Raw genomic sequence first — 19,439 nt, forward strand, 5'->3', positions numbered from 1 at the left:
AATATCAGGGAAACTTTCCTGAGACTGCTCCTGTTCCCCTTTTAGGGTCACAAAGATAGTTAATTTCAGGGGCAGCATAGAGAAATCCATGTCTCTGCAGGAGTTTGCCATTAGCTGGGAATGACATGGTAGGAACGACGTGGTATCTCTACTATGTGGGCTAACATCCACAAAAAAGGGGCCAAGACCTGCCTGAGCCTGCAGTCACATCACATGTACTTCACCTAGTACCTTGTGAGGTGCACCACATATATTTTCTCAGATAAGCAACCCCTTGCATTGAAGTGTAGCAATTCAATAAGCTTATATCTTCCTTTAAAAGCAACTTGCTTTCAAACAATGGTGCACAATGTCAAAAATACATGTTGTGTAGCTTACATAAAGTTTTAATCTCATTTTCAGTAATTGTTTAAACAGAAATGTTTCATTTTATGTAAACATTAACATTATGCTAAGCTGTATTCTACTTCTGTGTACTAACAAAGGTCAGAAATAGAGTAATAAGTGTTTGAGGTTTGCAGGATTGCTTTGATGTAAATTCTATTTGCCACTGGTATTCTTCATTTACCACATATATCCCCAGAGATCAGCTTGCCTGCATAGCTCATAAATTTGTTATAAATCATAATGCTTCTATTACATCATTTTCAACCTATCCAAGCTAAATACATAGTGTGATTTATTTTTTTTTTTGTCTCCCTATGTGAAATTTCCAGTTTGGTGGCATATCTGCTGCATAATAAATTCCAGACAGTCATTCTTTCATGGTATATCTAATGTCTGCATTTTGGACCCAATCTAGTAGATTATTGAAATCTGTGGTAGTTTGCCAGCAGTTACAACAAGACTAAAATTGTGTCCTCTTTGCGTCTAACTTGCCTTTGTTGGAGTAGCATGCTGGTTTGGAACTAGTTTCTAATGAGAATACATCTGGAGCTGCAAACACCAAATGTACTAATTGTCTGCTGAAATGCTGGGTTTGGTGCCAGCAGAAAGTGTTGGTTTCTAATTCAATGCTGTTTGTTTTCTCTTGTGATTTAGTGCCACAAATTTCATCTGTTACACTTTGCGACAAAGGCAAATGAGGAAAATATTGGCTTACAATGAACATTTCTGCAATCTGACAAAAGAAGGGCAGTGATGCACCATATTTCTGTTTGGTTTCTGCAATGCATACTTCCATTCCAAAATAGGGAAGGGGAAAAAATGTGATTTTATGTGACAGTATTAGCAATGCTATTTATTAAATCTTGTTGAAAGATAAGTCTGTTAGTGTAAGCCACCATTTGTTATTTAAATACACATTAGTCTCCAGAAGTGCATATTGTATTGAATTCAGTGGAATTATCCATATGCATTCAGTTATTCAGTTCAATGTCTGCAGTGTTGTGACTTTCTTTGGTAGGAAGCAGAAAGGTGAGATCAAACTCCTGGTTTATAATACTCAGAAATACTCTTACTCAAAATGGCAAATGGATCCAAGTCATAGTAAACATGTGCTCTGCTTTTTACCAGGGATGTAATTTGGTGCATACATGTGGGTCTACCTGTTTTCTGCTTATCTCTGGTAGCAATACAATGACGAATCAAACCAAACTGCCTGAACAATGAAACAGTATGCCCTGTATCTTTTTAGTGCATAACACGGTGAGTCAAGCATTCCCCATGGCTTGTTGTTTTCCTGCTCTGGGTCTGGCAGAAAACCCTTGGGTGTAAGCAGCCTTCTGCTCATGACTGTAGTGACAGCTGTCATCTCCAACAGCTTCCTTCTCCTTCCCAGCCAAACCACCCTGCAGGGGAGCAATGTACCTGCAGAGCTGAAACAAGGGTCAAGAAGACAGACTCAGCAATGGCTCGATTAGGTACATTTTTGTCAGCAATTTCCCACATAGCCCAAGTCCATTTAAAACACAAACCACCTATCAAGAAATCCCTTGAAAATATTTGCTGTTTTATGATTGCAAAGTATGGCAACATAATACCTTTAACGGAGGCCCAAATAAACGGCATATGCTGCAAAGTGTCTATGAATGGGTTTTATGGGCTTGAATTCTTACGTCACGCACTGGTAGCAATCATGACTTCCACAAATGCCTGGGGGATACAGAAGAGCATATATAGTTTTAATGAAGGTATAAACTGATATTTATTTTAAAGGTGTATTATCACACTGAGAGAGCAGGTGGGGGAAATGTCACAAACAATGAAAAGATTTATTGTTGCAAAGTGCTTTACAAGTGTTACAATATGTTAAAAATAGTGGTCTCCAGTAAAGGCATTGACTGTGTGGAGCAGTCCCGCTAGCTCAGCTCATAGGCAAACACCACGAAGACTCTGTGGCCTGGAGCTAAGGGGCAACAGGATGATCATGCTGATGGCTCATAGCAATGAACACCTACCCTTGGGCTGTCTGGTCCAAAGGGCTGACACAGTAGCTTAGTGGTTTATGGAGACCAGGATACACAGGCCATGTTTGGGTGCATCCCTGACCCTGCTGGAATAAATTGTTATTAACTATGACTATCCAGACCTTGACATCCTTTCAAGGATGCTTGGTGGCAGACTGTAACCAGGTTTGAGTCCTTGGTGAGAGCCATATTCTATACGTATTGCCAAGTTAAGACAATGATATGTGACTGCTTCAGCTGGAAATGTTTTAAAATCAGCTCTGGTGTTCTCATCCTCTTCCCATCCCATAATGTACTCATCTCCATTTTTGGTTTAAAATTTTAATTTTATAGTACCAGAAACATGATTTATTTTTCTCATTACTAGTTGAAATGAAATTCCTTTACAACTGAGTAAATATCCTGTGCATAACCTTCCTGTCCTCAGAACTTTAGGATCACACATAGTTATGAAACTATTCCACAACTGATGTATTTATGATCAAGCATTTCTTGGCCATATTTGGTGTGTGTTTAGCCATTTCAATATGTGTTCAGTCCAGATATAGTCAGCAATCAAACAGTTGTACATGAAATCACTTTATGAATCACATTAGTGGTGCCATTCCAATGGCATAAGAGAGTCAGACCACCACTATTTTTGTCTCCATCCCTGGTCCCTCCCAGAAGTCAGGAAGGTGTGTGAATGCTTAGGCATATTGAGATTAGGATTTGCAAGGTGTCCAGAGCAGATGCCAAGTAGTGAGTCATGAGAGAAAAAGCAGAAATCATCTAGGGACCTGAATGCAAACCTACCTCATGCAGGTGAGTGCCCTAACTTTGGTACCACAGTCATATTTAGACACATCTATTTAGACCTATACTTGTCACTTGTGCTGTGCTGAAGTGACAGATCCCACACACCACAATCCTGCTGATGTCCCTGCTAATGTGGATTCCAGTCCCTCCAGTGTGATCCATTGCTGCAGATCCATGGGGACACACCAGAGCAGGCCCAGGGTAAAGATGGATATGCTGCAGAGAGTGAGGAGATAAGGGAAGATTTTTTTCTCCTGCCCTGAGAGATAAAGTGTCACTGAGTTCACCCCTTGTCCTCAGCAGAGGGCTTATGACAGGGCATGTGGGCTGTGTGAGAGACTGGCAGTGACTGTAAATTACAAAGATCAGCCCCTTTGCCTGCAGCAGTGGTCTGGGGGAGGCATCCAAGAGCTTTGTCCTAACCCACCACATGTGAGACACTCTATGTGTTTCCTGAACCAATGTTTTATGGGAAATGCAAATCAGAAAACATTGATCTTGTGCTGTGCTTTTATCACTGCCTCCTCTGGACTTTGCTGCTGTCATGAGCAGTCTTGCTGCTCTCGTGCTTTGTTCCAGCAGTGTGGATGCCCCACCAGCTGGTCCCTCCATGTGCATGAAGAATCAGGTGACACCACTGACTTGTCTCTGCTCCAGTCACCTGGATGGTTGCAATAAAACACAGCAAGCGTGGAGGGGTTGTGTTTTGGGGATGGGCAGTCGACAGCCCTCTCTTGGATTTGTCAGCATAGAAGCAGGAAGATGCCTAAGAAAAAAACTGCATCCCAGCCCCCTTTCTTAGAGCACCTCCCAAGGTCTCTTGCTTCCATCCATGAGAAAAGGCTCCCCCACTCACCCTGTATTCAGTCAGTACTCAGAACCAACTGGTGTAATATGTACCCTATTCTCTGCAGGGAAGGAGAGAATCCTGGGTCCAGTCAATTTACAGGCAAAACTCAGAGACTTATCCTTCATTGCAAAAGCATTTGATAGATGGTTTCACCGTTAGTATGAAGTCCTGCACCAGCTTTCAAACTGCTCTGTGATGTGACTGCTAAAGTACTACGAGTATAGCATTTACAATGAAACTGAAATTTTAATATTTATACACACTATCTATTGGGATAAAGTAATTAATTTTCTATTAAAGCTTTTTTCTAAAATACTCTCAAAAGCTTTCCCACCTAAAACATGCTGTTCTTTTTTCCCCACTAACTTCTTTTTCTTTTCAGTGTGTTGCTTTGGTCTTTGTTTTGTGACTTGTGCTTCTCTGAGCAATGCTCATAAACCTTCACAAAAAAGCACTTTTGACTTATGGCTTTATTCTATTAAATTAATATGGTGGATCTGTAGCAAAACTGCTTTAGGAGCACTTGGGAAGAGAAGTCTACTTGCTGAGTACCAGAACAAAAAAAAATTCGCTGTCCCAAAGGTTTAGAAAGATGCTTTCTAGCATAGAGGAGTCTATTCTGATTTTGCTTACATTTGTACAACACTTAATAAACTGGCCTTTTGAAGTATGAATGTGATTTCATGTGTTTCAATTCTTATAAAGCTTCCAGGAATGCTTCAGCAAGTCTACGCAAGCCTTTCTGCTTGCTAACCCAGTTCAGACAAACACAAACCCTGTGGCTACAAACAAGTCCCCAGCTGCCATAATTCCAGGGTAGGGACCAACCATGGAACAGGAGGGTGAGAGTTAGCAATTAGCTGTAATCCAAGATTAATGCAGTTTTATTGCATATCTCCGCAAATCACAGATTGATGTGGAACTAATGGTTTTCTTCAGTGCTGATTTGTGCTGTGCTCAGGGGTACAAAATTAGGAGTAAAAAGATTGTTTCTCAAGAATTAGCACTTAAATTGCCATTACTGTAATTTGCTAATAAAATTCATGAAGAACAGTTCACTGTATCTATATTTTTTCCTCTCTCTCTCCCATGCTGTTTTAATCCTTTTCTGTAAAATTTCTTTTCTCTGCTAGGAGCAAATAGAATAAAACCAATAATAAAAACACAGTGCATTACAGCACAGATCTGAAGTGCTGTTGCTGTTTGTACTCTAACACTTAAGCTTCATGAGGGGTAATTCTGTTTGTAGATGCAGGGGAAAGAGAGACTGGCCACAGGAGAAGTCAGGCAAGGAGAGTGTTTTTTTTCTTCAGTTTTATCCTATACTGACCCAAGTCTGACCCAGGCCTCTCAAAGCTGAGGCACAGCATGTCCAGGGAGGATCTCACCAGGTGCTATGCAAGTGGCTCTCCCCACTTGTCCACTTGCAGCTTTGGCTGCTCATGCTGACTAGAAAAACTGATGTGAGGTTTTCATTTGATTGCAATACCTAATGTAGGTTCGGGGATGTAGGTGCTTAACAGGTGCTCTTGGCCCAGAAACAAGCACCTATTCTGGGAAATGCACCATCAAAAGGTGGCTGAATAAAGAAAGGAAATAATCCTTAAAATAAATATTTCTCTTTCCCATGCAATGGCTCTACAGGATGAAAAAGAGAAGAGCTGTGTTTTTCGAGTTCCCTGCAGTTCAGTGAACTTTGTCTGGAAATTAACAGAAACATTAGCCTCTCCTGCTGAGGGCTGTAGTCTTATTCACAGGCACTGGAGAAAGCATCTTTCTCCATGGCACCCAGCAGGTTTGCATGACACCAAGCTCAGGGTGGTCTGAAAATGTGGATGTGAAATTTTTCAGGGTGCCAATGCTGATGACTTGGGGTATATGATCAGTTTTGTGTGCCCAAGGAAGTTGTCCAGTGGAAGCCACCTGAATATCCAAAGGGGTAGTCTTTGAAAATAACCCAAGATTTTCACTGGGAAAATCCAGGCAAGTGCCTTCACCCAGCAATCACTGCATTCAAACACAAGTTTTGATTTTTTCAGTAAGGTAGGTGCCAACTAAGATAGGCTTCTCTAGACTGTGTAGTAAGCTGTAGAAAGAGGGGCATTGCAGGGTTCAGGATGTCGTGTTGAGCCAAGCAGGAGTTACCCAAACAGCCCTGACTGCTCCCAGGAGCTCAGGCCTGGCACAGACACTATGCTGTGCTCCTGGCTCCCTCCTCCTGCTGCTGGTCCCCCTTGCGTCCTGCTTGACCACACAGACTCCTGCCTGACCACACAAGTTTTTCTATGACTCCCCCTGAACTTTGTCACAGGCCAACATCTCAGCTTCTGTTGGTTTAGCCATTTCCAGCCAGCTTAGATCGAAAGGGTGGAAACAACTGGGGAGAGGGGGGAGGAGAGGCTGCCCCTAGGAACAGCATAGATTTATGTCTAGCTAAAGAGGCTGTTCAACTCCAGTCTCATCTTCCTTCACACACTTTTTCTGCTTTTTATTTATCCCCTTTGATTCCTAAAATTTCAGGTATAGTTTGCCTTCTTCTTCCTCTATCTCACGTGCTTCCTTTCTTCTCCATGTCCTGGATCTGGCACCACTTGCTGGGTGCAGGCAGGGTGACCTGTTTGCAGCACACATCTCAGCAAAGCCCTGCACTGCACATGGATCCGTGGCTCTGGATGAGGAACTGAGAGCAGACGTGGTAGCACCAAACACGGTGGCCAGCATCGCTCTGATGTTTCCATTCTGACACTTTGGGCTGCGTGGTGCAAAGAGCTGAAGGAGAGAGGCAACAATAATTGGCAAAATACTCTAATTCATGCGGGGCGTAATAAAAAATGCCTGGCAATTAGTGCAAATCTCTGTATGTACTCAAGCTTTGTCCTGAGAATTGCAGGTAAGACTTGGGCCTGTGAAACTCAGCAGGAGGGCTCCCACTTTGTCTTTGGGCTGTTTCCTCGTGAGGAAAGGGTGAAGGGATGTACTGGTTTGAAAGCAAAACCAGTGAGACCCCAAGTCAGAAATACAAATTAACAGAGAGAGAAGAAACAAACAACAAAAAAGGTAAAAATAAAATAAAAATAAATGCAACAGTACAAAAGACCACTGACAGAGTCAGAATGCAAACCTGACACCCTGTTGGTCAGGGTGTTGGAAGCAGTCCGAAGTCTGGAGTGACAGATGTGGCTCTGTTGGAGTAGAGATGATCATCAAGGAAAGAGTCCAGTCATCCTCTGGGAATCCAGTGGAAACAGGCTCCCTTGGTGTTTGGGATTGCAGGTTTTATCTCAGTGGAAAGGCTTTGGCTCCTCCCACTGGGTGGAGCATCTCACAATGGAATGAGGTGATGTTATCAGTCATGAGAGAGGCCTTAAATGGCCCATTCACAGGTGATGTCCCTTGGAGGAGGATGGGTGGAGGAAGAGATAAGAAGGCACTGCCTTATCTGGTGTTATCAGGTGTCCATTAACAGAGGGCATCTGTCCTCTCTCCCCCCTAGAATACAAGAGATAAAGAACAATATCTCCCAACCAGATTCAACAGATGAAAATAGAATACACATTTTTAGTTACATTTTCAACCCAAGACAAGGGACCAGGCTAGGAGGAGCATTGAGGGATGCAGAGAGGGCTGCTCAACTATTTGTCCCTTGCTACACAGTATGAGCAAGGAGAAGTGAAGTGTCTGGAGAGCTAAAGTGAGTTAAAGGAAATCCAACCTTTCTTATCCTCTGCAAAGACTGGTTAGTAGGACAAAAATTTTAAACTCATGGATAATAAATCCATATTTATTAAATATATAGTGTAATCATAAGTAGTATATATAAATATATATTTGCATTAGTTGAATTGCTAATTGTCTCAGTAAAGTTACAAAATCTCCAGATGAATTATTTTCAGTACCTTGCAGCAAAAATTCTGATCCTCCTGCCTCCTCCTCACATAACTCCAATCCTATAAAATGAAGAAAATACCTTTTAGATTTGCTCTGGAAAAATACTGTTGCACTATCCCAATATGCAACACTTTCTCTCCCAAAGAGAAGTAGTGTTTTTTCAGCACACAAACATTAGCAGCTAGGCAGGACGTTGTGATCCATGGAGATCTGCACTTTTAAACTCAGGAAGTACAAATCAACCTATTTCTCATTAATCTTATCTCAAAAATCTAACCAATGGGACATACTCTTAAGTTTATTTCTGTTTTAAAAAAGCTTTTCCCTCCTCCAGGACCACTAGGGTTCTCTGCTTAGATCAAACTGCCAAAGTCAGCCATCAGGTTATCTGTTAACTATTTCTACGATTAAGACATTCTTCTCAAATTATATTTATAGGCTGCTCCCCTCCCTTTCTGCTCAAGTCCAGACCTCTGGCATTTAAATTACCTACTGTGCTAGGCATCTTATCCCATCAATACATGAGATCTCTTCTCTGCCCTGCTGGTTTCCTTTTATTCTAAAATAGATGGGTGCCGTGTGAGTAATCTTTAAATAAAATTAATTTATTGCAAATCTGTATCATTTTAGTGGGATCTCTAATGCAACTTTCTAATTTTGCAATACCATAACATTAGAATTGGCTTCTTCAGCTCTGGAAAAGGGCTCTCATCAGTGTGCTTGACACTACTGGAGTAGCTTCAGTAGATTTAAACATCAGGCCTATATACCCAAAGAGCTTGCTTGGCTTTCTGACAGCTGCCTAGCAGGGTGCAGATGGTTTTAGTTTATTCCCCATTTACCACCAAATGATTTTGCCCTTAAAATGAATAGAAGAAAAATATTTGGAAAGTGATAGCTGGTTGTTAGATATTACTTTTAGTGTTCCTGTTCATATTTTTCTTTTCTTTCCCATATGCACTTTTTCTTGTGATCTTGCAGGACTGTAGAGTTATGATTCAGCAAAGTACTGAAGGTGGGAGCATGGCTGTGCTGATCCTGTGGCTGCCATGACTGCCAGGACCACCCCCCCAGGTGTGCCTTTGGGGATGGGGCGCCTAGCTTGGTCAGCTCCACAGCAGCATCCCAGCTGTGGCGTCACCATCATCTTCAGGATTGGAAAGAAGAGGTGGCATGCACGGTTTTGGGAGCAACACAGGCATGGGCTCTAGCTGGGGGATTCATCCTGTGCCATCCCTGTGTTTGCCCCAGATATGATTTTGGGGTACAGAGTGTGGGTGGGGAACTTTTCAAATAGGTTTTAAAGGGGAGGAGTACCCCGTGTCTATGGTTTATTGCTTTTGTGGACATCCAGCTTCTTGATCTGGACTACACCATCCCAAAGCTGGAGAGAAGATGAGGCTTTTGATTCTTACAGAATTGATAGCATCTATTGAAATTAATTCCTTATGGGGAAGTAAGCACTGTCTCCACATAGTAACACTCAGTGTGGAGCATACTGTCAAGTTTGAGCTCTGACTCCAAAAAATGCTTGAAGGCAGAACAAATGTTTCATGGGGTTTTGAAGATACCACAACCCATGAGATAGCTAAGGCTGCATGAATACGTTTTGTATAACTCATGAAAAAAAATCTCAGAAGGCCTGAAACTTTTCACATTCATATCACTCTCAAATGAGTGTGTTGTTTTTGCAGTCATTCTTCCTTTATCTTTGTGTAATGAGAATATACCTTTGCCTTCTAGTCATTGAATTCTAATCTCTGTGTTAAGATGGGCCTTTAGAGCACCAGCACCATGCTCCAGAGAAGTGCTGCCAGACATTACCTCTGTAACTCCTGTGCATTTTCCCTCTCCTGCTTTCAAAGAGGTTCTGAAAGTGTTTTGGCCAGAGTTTGATTGGCTGACTTCTTCAGTGGCATCAGGCAGAGTAATTTCATTGATTTCCCAGAGCTAAACAATTCACACCATCTGGGAAGCTGACACAAAGGATTTACAGTGAAAAAGGTACATAATATTTTGGCTATTTTCTGATGCTGTTTTATTCTTACGAGATCAGGTTCTGGACAACGATAATTCAAAAGGCTTCTTTTATAGTCTTTTTTACAGGGCTGCATAGATGGATGTTTAGACTTCATCCAAAGGCTCAGCTGTGTAGTTTTTACTCACACTCAAACCAGCATGAGCAACTAGTGCAGTAGGACCTAGCCTGATGGCACTGTAGGTTGAAATTGAACATTGGCTTTAATGAACTCCTCAGTTTCAGGAAGTGGCTTGTTTTGATAAGTTTAATTGTAATATAATTTATAGGTGAGGGAATCTAGTCAGGTTTGGGTGGCAGTCTCCCATGCCCTGATGTTGACGTCTGCCCCAAATCAAAAAGAGCGGTGCTGATGAACTTTCTAAGAAGCTACTGACTTATTTGAAATCTGTGTCCTTGCTGTCTGTGACATAAGTGCACTCACTAAGCAGCAAGTCTCAGCTGAGATGGTTTTTTCCACCAGGAATTTAAAACACTCTGCATAGGTCCTTCAAGCATTTCCCCCCAGAATTTGCTGTAGTCATGCTGCTGTCACTGCGTACACCGCCAACTCTGCCCACTGATTGCTCTGCTGCTGTGGCTCACCTGGCTCAGCCGTGCTTTGGGTGAGTGTCTTGGGTTGAAAAAAATGTAACTAAAAATGTATTCTATTTTCACCTGTTGAATCTGGTTGGGAGATATTGTTCTTTATCTCTTGTATTCTAGGGGGGAGAGAGGACAGATGCCCTCTGTTAATGGACACCTGATAACACCAGATAAGGCAGTGCCTTCTTATCTCTTCCTCCACCCATCCTCCTCCAAGGGACATCACCTGTGAATGGGCCATTTAAGGCCTCTCTCATGACTGATAACATCACCTCATTCCATTGTGAGATGCTCCACCCAGTGGGAGGAGCCAAAGCCTTTCCACTGAGATAAAACCTGCAATCCCAAACACCAAGGGAGCCTGTTTCCACTGGATTCCCAGAGGATGACTGGACTCTTTCCTTGATGATCATCTCTACTCCAACAGAGCCACATCTGTCACTCCAGACTTCGGACTGCTTCCAACACCCTGACCAACAGGGTGTCAGGTTTGCATTCTGACTCTGTCAGTGGTCTTTTGTACTGTTGCATTTATTTTTATTTTATTTTTACCTTTTTTGTTGTTTGTTTCTTCTCTCTCTGTTAATTTGTATTTCTGACTTGGGGTCTCACTGGTTTTGCTTTCAAACCAGATGGTGAGGCTGCAAACTGCACCTCCTTCAGTATCTGTTGTGACCATGGATGCTGTTGCCCTCACTTTTCAAGTGCTGTACTACAGGCTAGACAAACCATAAACAAATACAAAATGATAAGAAAGGACATTGACAACATGGCTCTGTATTTTTGCTTTTTATTTCCATGTTTTAGATGCGTATTTATGGTTGTTTGATGTTTGAACTGACCTTATAACATCTCCTTGCAGCTATGTTACAACATTGTATAGAGGGACTTCAAAGCATAGGATCATAGAATGATTTGGATTGGACACACCTTTAAAGGTCATCTCATCCAAGCCCCAAACACATGTGACCTTAGGGCTCCTAGTGTACCAGGGACATCAAAGAAGTGACTGACTGGTGGGTGGGAGTAAATACCTCTAAGATCTTAGTTTGAAATTACCTGTGCTGGTTTTGACAGAGGTGAAATTAATTTTCTCCATAGTAGCTGTATGGGAATAAGTTTTGGATTTGTGGTGTAAACTGTGGACAATACAAATCTGTTTTTGCTGAGTAGGGCTTGCCCAGTATCTGTGCCTTTTCTGCCTCTTGTACTGCTGTACCAGAACATGGCTAGGGAGGTACAAGAAGAGGGGAGGGGACACAGCTGAGACAGCTGACCACAACTGACCAAAGGGATATACCATACCACATGACATCATGTTCAGCCTATAAAATCTGGAGGAAGAGGACAAAAGGGGGACACACATTTGAAGTGATGTCATTTGTCTTTCCAAGTTGCTACTATGCATGAGGGACCCCTGTTTTCCTGGAGGTGGCCAAACACCTGCCTGCCTACAGGAAGTGGTGAATGACTTCCTTGTTTTGGTTTGCTTGCATAGGCAGCTTTTGCTTTACTATTAAATTGTCTTTATTTCAATGCAAGATTTTCCTTGCTTTTACTCTTCTGATTGTCTCATTCATTTCACTGGGGAAGAGTGAATTATGTAGGGCTTGGTTGCCAGCTGGGGTTAAACCACAACCTTACCCTAGCCTTTGATGAGTCACATTCAAGGGACAGGTGTAGGAATGCCTATCTGCTCCAGGTAATGGGTTGTGCCCATTGGCTCAGAGTGGACATGACTGCCTGTACTGTGCCTGTCCCTCTCCCAGTCTGCACTTAATTGTTTCTGTGAAACTGGGACACAACGCCTGAATCTCATTCTGGATTTTATGCACCTACATTGTGCATATGATGAAGACAACTGACTTATCTGCCTTTGGAGACTCATCTGGAAGAGGAGTGCAGAGGTTAGAGCAATTGCTCATGAGTAGGAGTTGCTCAGCTCAGCAATGTAATTAGAAAAAACCCATATTCACTTTTTTTTTGAGCTAAGTTCACATCACTGTCTCAGCTTCCTGAACAGTCAGCAGGGAGGGATGAGTGATTCATCCCACCCAACTTAGACCCATATTTTAGGAAGGAAGGAATTACCCTCTGGCTGATTAAAAACCTTAGATGAGACATCTAAGTTTTAAATTACTAAAGTTTGGTGACACAGATCTCTGCCTAAAAGCAGAAAACCTGTTAATTTGGCTACTCTTTTGACCTTTAACTGAAGAAAAACATGTCAACTCTTCATCAACACCAAACACTTTATTTACTTTTTTATTTGCTACTATTCCACTGCTTCCTGGGGTCAGCTTTGCTTAGGCTGTGGGAGATTGTCTCAATTGAAAACATTGTGTGGCCACTCTAGTTCAGTCCTTTTCACCTCCATGGATCATGAGGACACCCACTCATTTTACTGATGCTCTCCAAGTGTCTTGAACAGCCCTTGTACACCTGGTGGGGAAGAACAGGCTATCCTAAAAGTTTGCACTGTTGACATTATTGCAGGGTCCTGTTGCTGAGGGATTCCATTTCCTTGGAGCCTTTGGATTTTGTCATTAGGAAACAGAGACACTCACCTAAACTGAGAGGTGGCCATACCTCTCTATGCATCATCTTCCCAGCAGTGTAAAATCATGTCCATACATCTCAAACACCCATTGCAAAACAGTCTTGTGCAGGTGCTTTCAATTATAAAAATGAGAAGTTCTCAGATGAAGGTTGCCTTTTCTCTGCTTAATTTCTACTGGATCGTTTTACTGAAACCCACAACAATGTGTGAAAGGGAAACCTCATGTAAGTCAATTTAACACTCTGTGTACAGCACAGTAGCCTTGGAGGGAACTAAAGCGAGGCCAAATTCAAGACCACACCCTGTTAAGTCCCTCAGGTCCTTGGGATAGGATGATCAGCATCATCTAATGTAGGTTCCTACACTGTACTGTGCCTGTGAGCTTCTGAAGGCACTTCAGAAGAAGCCCTGATCTTACCAGTAAGGGTATTTCAAAGAAACTCTGTTGTAGAGTGTAATGGAGCTGCTGTGCTACCTGTGATAATGTGGGACAGACAGGGAGTGGTTACTTCTGAGTAGTTTATTGATATTTTACCTCATTTTTAATTTTCTAGACTAACTCACAGCTATACTTGAGCAAACAACAGAATGTTTACTAAAGGCTGTGTGCTAGCCTCTGAATTTCCATAAAGAAAGAAAGCAGGTTATGAAAATAGCACAGTATCAGCAGCTTTCCATCTCAAACTGCTGATGCAAGCAGCGGCAGTGGTTCCAACCTGCTGATACTCTTTGAGATGCCCTCTGCTCTGCATATGTGCATGTGGCTGTTTTTGAACACTTTTCATATCCAAGCAATTAACCAAACATCAGAGTCCTGGATGTAGTTTCTATTTAGAAAGACAAATTGAGTTGGGCATTTCTTGTCTTAGGCCTGCTCTTCATGAAGAGCGCCCTGAGTCTGATCTCTGAGGAGAGCAGGAGCAGAGCCATAAACACCTTCTTTGCTCATGTCTTTGTGGTCAGCACTTGGGCCAAAAGCATTCTTGCCAATTTTTCTTCTGGTTATACTCACAGCACTATTTGCCCCAGCCTGTCTCTCTTTTCTCCAATTCTGTCTTGCTGCTTTTTTTGGCATATAATTTACTAAATAAATAAATAAATACTCTTTCACTAAGTTTTGTATATGGAGCAGAGGTTGCAACTTTAACTGGTCTTCACTTCCATGAATTAATTATCCCAAAAACTCATTGCTGTAAGCAACTCCAGTAAGATTTCACCCACCTCCCCATCACTATTTTCTTTCTTGCGTCTCTCATTTGCGCGCACCCTGAACTGTGCTTATTTAGCTTCATGATTTGCAGGTTTCTGTGCTACCAGAAAAGCCATTACTGATCCATGACCAGTTACTTTCAGGGCTGCATGTCCTCAGAGTTTATTTAAGGCCTTGAGATTCCCCATAATATAGAGTTCAGAGAAGTGCAAAGGTAAATCTGTGCACTACAAGCTGATTTTAGTTAAGCCCTCATGAGGAAAAGGCAATAGTAGGTCATCTTTTACAGGTTGTCGTGGTTGCAGGGGGAGGTCAATTTTTCCAGGGGGATATGGGCAGGCCAATCAGTAATCAGCTTTTCTGCTAGCACCTGGATTGGTCACTCGGAGGTTTGGACACGCCTCTGAGGACACAAAGAGTTAAAAGCAGGGCTCCAGGGGGGTTCGGCCTCTTTTGGATTCTGGTTTAAGCCCAGAGACCTGTCAGGCCTCCTTCCCCTGCCCAGCCACGAGGCTGGGTGGGGGAGGGGAAACACGTGGTCGGGCTCAGGTAAGCCGGAGCCCCGGGAGGAGAAGAGAGTGGACAGGACTGGAACTGAGCTGCCCCGTCCAGGATGGAGGGGTGGAAAACTGTGGAAGTGCCTTCTGTGTGTGCTCACCCTCCTCCACCCCCAAACTCCGGGAGAAGGTGCCCAGCCACGTGGGGGTTGCTGAGCTTGGGAGTGCCTGAGCCTGCAGCACCCTGCAGAGAGCTAGAAACTCTTAACCCTTGTGTGGCAGAAAGAAACTTTTCTTAGACATTGATTCTCATGACTGGTGGTTTCGGAGGAGAGAGGGAAGCGGCCTGGGACCGAGATGATAAAGCACGATTGGAAGGAACCCGATGGGCAAAGAATGAGAGGAGTAGCTTTCTGAGCTGGACTTTTCTTGCATAATGTCAGCCATGGACTGAACTTAAGTCTCTTTTGAACATAAACTGCATTTTGGGTGGATACAGCTGCCCCTACTTTTGCTACAGTGACTGGCACTTGAAGAGTGGAGCGAGCAGAGAAGAGAGGGGGAGGGTGAGGTGGTGCCCTCTGCCCTCAGGGCAGACCTGCTCCTGGAACCCCGGCCCCTGGGTAAAAAGGGGAGAGCTCGGCATGCAAGTATCCTTAAAAGAGCCCTGTATGCAGCTTCAGCCTATGGACAGCGGTGAGAGCGCTGGACATAGGAAAAAGAGAGTGTCACCCTGGCAGACTTCTCCGGGCGGTGCCAGGGGTGACATGGAAACACATAAGGGGTGGACCTGTGTTTTCTGAAGAACAGTCTGTAGTGCGAGAGAGACTCCTCTCTCCCTTGCTGAATTGAAGATTAGTTTGTTTTTGAGTAGTAATTGTTTGATCTAAAACCCAGAGGTTTGGTCTGTGAAGAGTAATGTGTGGGGGGTGGAAACTGGGAGAAGAAATGTTCTGAGAAGTTTTTATTTCTGTCTCTGTGTGTGTTTAAGAGTTTTTCTGTCTCTGTTCTTACGTAACGTAATAAAATTTTGGTGGTTTTTTTTTTTTTTTTGTTTTCAAGATTTAAGCCTGCTCTGCTCTGTTCCTGATCACATCCCACAGTAGTTGTTAGGGAAAAAACATATATTCATGGGTGCATTAACATCTGGCCAGTGCCAACCCATGACACAGGTCAAGGCTAATTGCCAAAAAGAATTGAAATAGCCTTGAAGTTGTTAAGGGAAAGGGGAGAGACAGAAGATTATAAATGCTTCCTGTGTTCCATAGGAAGTGAAATCTTCCTTTCTTCCTTTCTTAAGCCTACTTCCTCTTGAAGTCAAGCGCTATACTATTTAATTTTGTGTATTGATTAAGAAAGATGGGGACTCCATGTAAAACACACTCTCACATAACCTAATCCAAATGTTTTGTGTCAGATTCTGATAGAAGGAAGACAGCTTTCATTCCCAGCACAGACAATTAAGTGCTGATGAAACAATTTCATTCTAAAGATTTTAGTGGAAAGTAAATCTTCCCACTAACCTCTGAATAATGATGCACTGAAACTTATTTATGAAATAAATGTCCTTATTGGTCCAGTAACACAGGATTTCTGATATTAATTCTGTGCTGTGCAATTGCTGTGTTGCTGTTGTAAATACAATATAACACTTTGTTGAGTGTGCCAGGGACATAATGATGGAGAAACATCAGTAGCCTTTGAAAAAAAAAAAAAAATTTTAAGCATAAAAAGACATAGATGCAGTTATGGTCCTACTCTATAGGTACACATCCCCCAGACCATAGATGCATCTCATGATTGTAAACTGCTGGCAAAAGTGAGAGTGGGGTTTGTGTAATGGCCACCTCCAACACAAGTTCTATATCACTAGTTTTTGCCACACGAGCTTTGTTTAGGGCAAGATCCCTTTCTCTCTGCAATGATGTAGGGTAACTTGTTGACCAGTCAGTGGTACCTCTGAGACCTCTGGGGACTATAGCTGGACAGTGAGGTGGATCTCAAGGGTGTTGCTCATAACACAACAGCCATATGTGGGGCCACCAAAAGTCTGGATCACGTGGGGATTTCCAGGATGATATTCTCCAGGGCTTGAACCTCACTGACTTTACTGCCTGTTGGATAAAAACACCACACCTAAACAATCCCAAACTGTGCACATTATGAACCTTTGGCAGAAATAATCTTATTAACAGTGCCCTTGATTGACATTAATTTGTCTTGGACCCAAGTGTGGCTGCAGTCTAGGAGCAGTAATTTCTTGTGAACACCTGTTACATTCCCCTGGGAAAATGGTTTCTTCCCCACCCAGGGACCCCTGGAACTCCTGTCCTGTAGTCTGACCCTTCCTTCCCCTTCTGACCCCATTGGCTGTGTGCCAGCTTGCCCCTCCCTCAGAAACCCTGAGGAAAGGCCCTGTCCCCCTGGGATCTCTCTCTCTCCTGGGACACCACCTATGAAATAAACATCGCTGCAGCAAAAGGGTGAGAGCCTCTTTTGAATCCTTTCCCTGTCTCCTGAGATAATCCTCCTAGGCCTGAGAAGGACTGAGCTAGCTTGGATTCCTTAAAGGGAATAAAGGGGGTTATTCTACAAACACCTTCTGCACATATCAGGCCTCATAAAACCCCTATCTTACACTATGATGTAGCTTCAAAGGCAATACTCTGCTTTTATGCAGGACTAAAGTAACGCCTTCAGTGCATCTGCTAAGCTGATTTGTTTTCAAATGTTGATTTAAATTTTACTTTTTATTATGTGATATTGCTAAAACTATGGTTTTATGGCAAATGTGTTCCAGTGCAATAAAAATGTGCTTATTTTTTTCCTTCTCCATGAACTAAGAAAAAATGCCTCGAGGGACTATATATGTTTAATAGATTTTCTGAATTAAAACTCCCTTCAATTAAAATCATAATCTTTGGTGGTCCCACATAATATTTTGTAGCTGACATTAACGTATAATGTAATGTAATCTTGTTTTTTGATGGGACTTCTATCTTTGCTAAGTTTCCTCTCTTGGTAATTAATTTTTCTGCCTGCTATTGATTTTTCAGATCCACCCAACTTACATTTGTTATTTTCTTTCACTGATTATTTTAATAACATGCCTTAATGTAGCAAATGTTTGGATTCCAGCTCCAGTTTTACCCCAGCCATTATTAACAATGTAAATCTCCTCCTTTATGTGGCAATGCTAATGTTTTTAGCTGTGCTTAATTAGCCCCATCTCAGTAGGGAAGCATTGTTAAGGCTCGTGTCTTATCTGTTAATGTTTCAATTTCCCCTTTTTCTAGCAGATAAAAGCTGATTGTAATCCCGTGTGGCAGGTTTGGGGCACAACCATCTGCAGTCTCGTTTTAAAGTGTAAACAGGCAGATTGCTTCCTACTTAAACTGCTATCACAGTAGACTATTATCTTCAGGGTAATAGTAATTACATTCATGTATCTTCAGAGGATGTGAATTACAGGAGGATGCTTTCCTTCTCTTGAATACTGGAACAAGTGCATTGCAAGTTTAGAGGGATAAAGGGAAAAGCATTAGATCACAGGTGGGAAGGAAAGAAGTGAGAAACATATCCAAAAAGCCAAAAGGTTGTTTGAATGGCAAAGGGAAGCGAAGGGTGTGAAGAAAAAAGACATGTTAAACCTTATTGTCACATGGAGGTGAATCAGTCCAGAGCAGCAGAGCTCATCATTCTGACTGAAGGACATGAGGGTGCTTGGAACAGCAACACAGCTAGGGCAGGACCTGCATGCCAGGGACATCTGGAAGCAAGGTGGAGTGCATGCTCAGGATGGCTTCCCTCCTTTTGCACTTGTGAGTGAGATGGGGTGGCAGGAGGATAGAGCTTTCCTCATCACTAGCATGTCCTAGCACGGCACAAAGCCTGTGGATCCTGGAGCGAGGCAGGAAGAAATTAACTTATATTGACTCTGCTTGTTGTAAGGAGTCCAGACAGCAAGGATCACAGGATCATAGAATCATAGAACAGTTTGGGTTGGAAGGTACCTTTAAAAGTCCAACCTCTTGCAATGAGCAAGGATGTCTTCATTTAGATCTGGTTGTTCAGAGCTCCATGCAATCTGACTTCCAGTGTTTCCATGCCTATATTTTTCAGACAATGAAGTTAACGCACAATGGCACACATTCATTCAGCTGAGCAAGTAGATATAATAAATAACAGAATCACGGATTGGTTTGGGTTGAAAAGGACCTGAAATATTATGTAATTCTAAGCCCCATGCCATGGACAGGCACACACCAAGTTGCTCAAAGCCCCATCCAACCTGGCCTTGAACACTTCCAGGGATCGAGTATCCACAGCTTCTGGGGACAACCTGTTCAATAAGGTTTCAGCTTGCAGTATTTCTGAAAAGAGGAGGCATAAAGCAACTGGACCTTTATTCGTGCTAAAGGTTACATGCTTGTTGTGGTTTTGTCCAAGGACAGGGTTAATTTTTCTCAGTAGCAGTGAGGGTGCAGAGTCTGGAGCCATGTAGTGTGTCTATGTTGTCATTCTATACCACGCGCATCACCACTGATGAGTGGAAGTAAGAGATTCTCACTTCTGAGAAGGAGGGGATTGCAGTCACAGTAAAAG

General features: G+C 42.6%; 1 protein-coding gene across 1 annotated transcript in view; it reads right to left on the bottom strand.

The window, feature by feature from the left end:
* Positions 1-6,688: 6,688 nt before the first annotated feature.
* HMGA2 (high mobility group AT-hook 2) overlaps positions 6,689-19,439 on the bottom strand; it is a 129,567-nt gene continuing 116,816 nt past the window's right edge. The window contains 3 exon segments of the mRNA XM_063396525.1: positions 6,689-6,741; positions 6,744-6,825; positions 7,953-8,003. Coding sequence (XP_063252595.1) covers positions 6,689-6,741; positions 6,744-6,825; positions 7,953-8,003 — 186 coding nt within the window.

The sequence above is a fragment of the Prinia subflava genome, chromosome 4, assembly GCF_021018805.1.
Source record: "Prinia subflava isolate CZ2003 ecotype Zambia chromosome 4, Cam_Psub_1.2, whole genome shotgun sequence".
Taxonomy (NCBI): domain Eukaryota; kingdom Metazoa; phylum Chordata; class Aves; order Passeriformes; family Cisticolidae; genus Prinia; species Prinia subflava.